The sequence below is a fragment of the Poecilia reticulata genome, linkage group LG21 (genome assembly GCF_000633615.1).
Source record: "Poecilia reticulata strain Guanapo linkage group LG21, Guppy_female_1.0+MT, whole genome shotgun sequence".
Taxonomy (NCBI): Eukaryota; Metazoa; Chordata; class Actinopteri; order Cyprinodontiformes; family Poeciliidae; genus Poecilia; species Poecilia reticulata.
In genome coordinates this window covers 335254-340471 of record NC_024351.1, presented here as the reverse complement: position 1 = coordinate 340471, position 5218 = coordinate 335254, and the positions used below count along the sequence as shown (strand labels likewise).

Here is a 5218-nt window from a genome sequence, read left to right as displayed (position 1 = left end):
AAAACGGAATAACTTCAGGATAAAAACGGAATAAGTTCAGGATAAAAAAGGATAAAAATGGAAATAGTTCAGGATGAAAATGGAATAAGTTCAGGATAACGTGTTAAAAAGTAATCACGTCCCTCTTACACAGTAACTGTTTGGATTCAGCTGTGGCCGTTTCTTCAGTGAACAGGCCTGATGAAACATCGTTAGCTTAAAGTGTAGCTAACCTTCGTGACCCAGAGAGGTCACTTCCTCAAAGTGGGTGGGGCCATGACACGCTGAGGGGCGTGACCAAGAGTGGGGTGTGGTCAGGAGTCGCGCATTTTTTAACAGAAAAAGTGACTCTCGACCTGTAAAATAATTTTTCAGATAATATTCCGTCACCTTAAATGAACACAGTTATTCAATAGAAATTAATTCTGAGTGAGATTCCGGTTCACTCGCCATACCAGCCAGTGGCGGTAGTGCACCAATTTCGTTGTTTGCCAACCGCCGAAAAATATCACAGAAGAAGACGAAGAATAACCTGTCGATCTTTTTTTGTGTATTTTCTATTATAATGGTTGTAGCAGTACAGGCTTTATTTCCATGGTAGTTCGACAGGAAGGAGGCAGAGAGGACAGACAAAGGAACGGAGCTGCGCCCGCTGCCGGCTCTTCTTCTACGGCTACGGCTAGCCCACAGGCTAGCGGTTAGCCTAGCGGCTAGGGCTAGCGCTTAGCCTAGCGGCTAGGGCTAACTGTTAGACTAGCGGCTAGGGCGAACTGTTAGACTAGCTACTAGCCTAGTGGCTGGAATAGGATTCATCTGTTACGCAGTTACTCCATAGGAGAAAAACATGGAGGTTAATTTTGCAGTCATATTTTCACCAGGTTGTTAATTTATTTATAAATGTCACAGTTTAAACAAAGTATTTAGTTAGCGAGCTAAATGGGTTAACCGTGGTAACTAAATATTTAGAATTTCGGTGGTAAACCGAACTTTTAGCTGAGTAATTAAATGTTTTGCAATGAATGAAACATTCATTATTTCTGTCATAAATAAGATATGACAGAAAAATGAAGCTCCATTGTTTCTGTTATGATGCCAAATAACCCAGACTATCTCTGTTCACTTTTCACTGAGTAACTTTATGACCGTCACACATCATCATCATCATCATGTTTGTGTTGTTGGTGGTTAAACATTCTTCAGTTGTTGAAAACCTGCCTATTTGTGAAACCAGAACCAGTCCGGATCAGAACCTTCCGGTTCCGGAGAGGATTCAGCATCTGGAGCTGAGGAAGAGGATGCTGCATCTGGAGCGTCGCTGAGGAAGAGGATGCTGCATCTGGAGCGTCGCTGAGGAAGAGGATGCTGCAGCCGAGGAGTTTCTGCTCCGAGCTGAACAAAGAGAGGAGGCGACACGACTCACGGGGCGCGCGCTCACAGGATGCGTGCGCATTCACGGGGCGCGTTCACGGGATGCGCGCGCTGCAGTGAATGCAGGAGCAGCGAGGAGGAGGAGGAGGAAGGCTGAATGCGCCTCCTGACTGCGCGCTGTCCTCGACACATAAAGACAGGAGAAGATCCGGAGACTGAGAGGTAAACGCTCCCTCCTCTTCCTCCTCATCCTGCTCTTCCTCATCCTCCTCCTGCCCCTCCTCATCATCCTCTTCCTCCTCATCTGCTGCATCCTCATCCCCCCCAGTGAAGGCATGGCCCAGCGTCACAAAGGATCCGGACCGGAGCGGAGACCTTGACAGAAAGAGGCTGCAGACTCCAGAGGAAGAGGAGAGGAGGAAGAGCTTGTAGGTTTCCATGGCGCCGCTCCGTGCTCCTGCAGCAGTCTGTGTCCAGGTGTCTCCAGGTGTCTCTCCTCTTTGTTCTGTTCTGCTGGGATTATTTCTTGATAATCCCAGGAATATTCCAGGTTCATCCTGAGCTGATGCCAGCGGTTTTCCAGGTGTTTTCCGTTGGGAATGTTGAGCAGCTCCGGTCGTTTTCCTGGAGTTTTCGGAATGATTCGTTCATGTCGCTCTGCTGCTCCGGTCATTCGTACTTGGAGTCCCGTCTGCAGGTCAGCAGAGTCTGCTTTGGCAATTCCCAACGTCTCCTCTGGTCCCTGAATGCCTCGCGGTCCTGCCAGTTGTCATGGCGATCCCGATGGGAAACTGGGATGCTGCCAGATGAAGTCCCGATGTCATTTAGTCCAGATATTCCCTCAACTTCCTGCAGCTGATTCCCGTCTGGCCCGGTTACCATGGAAACAGCATTCCTCTGTCAGGAAAATGTGAGAGAAATGTTCCGGTTCTGTGCTGATCTGGATCAGTACTGGGTCAGGTTTGGGTCTCACACCAGAGGCATCTTCAGGAATCTGGTTCCGGAAAACTTTCCGAGTTTCCACAGTTGTCTGGAGGTCATTCCTGATGTTTGGAGGGAAGTTAGTGTTTCTGGTTCTGGATCAGCTGGTTCTGTATGTCTGGTTTCTGGGGTTCCTGATCCGAATGTTTCCGGCTCCAGATGGACCAATTGTCCGGTCCGCCTGGTTCCGGGTCAGTCTAGTCGGGTTCTGGTTATTGACTCAGAGATCTCTGCAGAATTCCTCGGTGGCAGAAACAGGAAGTGATGCAGGAGAACTTTCTGTGCTGGAGAGCCTCCCAGATGTTTTTCTGGAACATCAGGAACAGATTTGGCGGTCAGGATCCAGACCGGATCAGACTGGAGTCTGATTGGTCGGATCTGTGACGGCGGTGAACGTTTGAGCCAGTTCAGGTTCTCTGATCCGTTTCTCCAACCACCAGGAAGTGGTCCAGGTGCAGGGTTTCCCCCAGTGCAGCTCATCCTGCAGGGCCGGTCCAAGGCTGATGGGGCCTGGGGCAGAATCTGCCTGAGGGGCCCCATCAGCAGCTCTAACAGCTTCTGTGTTGGATTTAATCTGGGAGAGGAGATTGAGTTTGAGCTCAAAGTTTAATCTTTGAGCTCAAACTCAAAGATTAAACTCACAGCATCAGATTGTTGCTATGGTAACAAAACCATAGCAACAAAAGTTCAAACTTTTACAAAGTAAACTTACCAGCTCTTTAAAATCTTATATTTAAACGATTTAAAACCCTTTAATCTATTTATGCTGAAACCATTAAATCAAACTTAGCAGCAGCGATAATCTGAAGGAATAAATGTTACATTTATGTATCTGTGTTAAAATATCAGCCTTTGTGGCCCCTGGAGCCCTGGGGGCCCCATGGAGCCGCTGGCTAGTTGTGGGTTTAAGTATCGTTTCACTGGAGACGTTTTCCTGTAACATATAATTACAAAGTCATGTTTTTACAGCCGGCAGGTTTACTGGGGGAACCTGGGGCATCGGACCCACTTCAGGTTTTCCCAATCCGATCCAGATTTCCTCTTGTCCTCCAGTGTCTCTCTGGATCAGAACCTCCACACTACACACTTCAGCCCAAATGTTCTGCAGAACTTCCCCTGGACCCACATGCTGGTTGAGTACCAGCACACACCAGCATTGAGACCTGAACCAGAACGGTTCTGGTCTCCTCCAGACCAGAATTCTGGTTCTGGTTCTGGTGGGCCAATAGAGGCTGCAGTTTGTCCTGCAGACCAGCAGATGGCGATAAAGTGCTGGCAGCTATAAAGAAGAAGAACTTTGATCCATTTGTTGTTAAAATGCTGGAAACGGGAGTCTGATGGTAGCTTGTAGCTTCATCTTCCTCCTCTTTCTTCTTCTACACCAGTCTGGTGACTCTTCTTCATGTCTTCATTTGGCGCCCTCCAGTGGCTGGGAGGGTGGCACACCGAGGAGGAACAGTTCCTCTGCTGAGTTCAACTGGCAGCTCTGCCTGATGGAGTGTGACTGTGTGTGTGTGTGTGTGTGTGTGTGTGTGTGTGTGTGTGTGTGTGTGTGTGTGTGTGTGTGTGTGTGTGTGTGTGTGTGTGTGTGTGTGACTGTGTGTGTGTGACATGCCTGATGAAGTGTGTGTGCAGCAGAGCGCTGCATCATGTCGTAGCAGACAGTCAGAGCGTTGGACTGAATATTAATCAGCAGGAAGCTGCAGCTAACACAGAGTTCTGGGAGGAATCCCTGGTGGTTCTGCCAGGATCTGGACCTGTACCGGTCACATCTTCTAGCCTGACTGCTCAGGGTTCTGCTGGACCAGAACCCTGAGACTTCTGAGACCCAGAACGGTTCATCAGACGACACAAACATCCTAAAGTCATTTGATCCTTCCTGCTTCCCAGAACCAGCAGGTTCTGTTCAAGTTCTGGTTAGGTTCTGATCTGGTTCTGTTCAGGTTCCCAGAATTTGAGCCAGTGTTGGTTGGTTCTGATAGGTTGGCTCATCATGTTTGTTTTTCTGTTTCTGGTCATAATGTTCTGCCAGTTAATTCAAGCTCCACATAGAGCTAATGAGGAGGAGAGCTGCAGGGTTCTGGTTCTGGACCCGGGTGGTCGGGTTAAATGAAGCAGAACCGCTGAGTCATGTCTGCAGATGGACTCTCCTCACTCTGCTGCAGATCATCTTAATGTTTCTGATGTTTGACTGTGAACTCTGGTGACCCCTGACCTCTGGTGACCCCTGACCTCTGGTGACCTGCCGAATGTCTCGTTATGGAGGGTTTCCTGAACCTCTGGTCAGCTGGAGAAAGTCTTGCCGGCTCAGGGTTCTGGATCTCTGAAGGCGGCCATCTTGTCTCCTCAGGACATGGCTCTGGAGGACGCAGTGTGACGCATCGCAGGGAGTGAAGAGTCCTCAGCATCAGGACCAGCAGCAGAAAGCGGACGCAGCTACAGCCAGGTAGAACCTGGGCTGGTTCAGCGTGGAGCGTCAGCCGGGTCACGTGATCAACACTTTCTGTCGTATTTTTCAGATGGAGGCTAATGTGGCTGAGAAACGCCATCGTACCCGGTCCAAAGGAGTTCGAGGTACGACAACCGACTGATCAATCTTGATAATATCCAAACCTAGACACTAACACCATGATGATCTGCCTCTAGTCCAACCAGTACCAGATTCAGTAAAGATCCATTACCAGACCCAGTACCAAAACCCAGAACCAGTCCCAGTAAAGACTAAGTACCAGACTTTAACTTCAAAGAACTTGTTTAATTTTCCCTCACAGATTAAAATTTTTAAGGTAAATGTCTTCCTATTATTTAGCTGCCACTTCCTGTTACTGAGTTGGTACTTCCTGTTACTTAGCCATTACTTCCTGTTACTTAGCTGTTACTTCCTGTTACT

The 5218-nt window shown here is 48.5% G+C and overlaps 1 protein-coding gene across 5 annotated transcripts in view; it reads left to right on the top strand.

The window, feature by feature from the left end:
- The first annotated feature begins 1060 nt into the window (after window positions 1-1060).
- Window positions 1061-5218, top strand: part of myt1la (myelin transcription factor 1-like, a) — a 32904-nt gene continuing 28746 nt past the window's right edge. The window contains exons 1-4 of one of the 5 annotated variants that reach the window (XM_017302140.1): window positions 1061-1569; window positions 1676-1775; window positions 4679-4774; window positions 4848-4902. In XM_017302140.1, the coding sequence (XP_017157629.1) occupies window positions 4848-4902 (55 nt within the window). In that variant the 5' untranslated portion in view covers window positions 1061-1569; window positions 1676-1775; window positions 4679-4774. Of the gene's footprint in view, window positions 1570-1675; window positions 1835-4678; window positions 4775-4847; window positions 4903-5218 lie in introns of all 5 variants that reach the window. The other 4 variants (XM_017302136.1, XM_017302138.1, XM_017302137.1 and 1 more) reach the window with 4 other exon arrangements.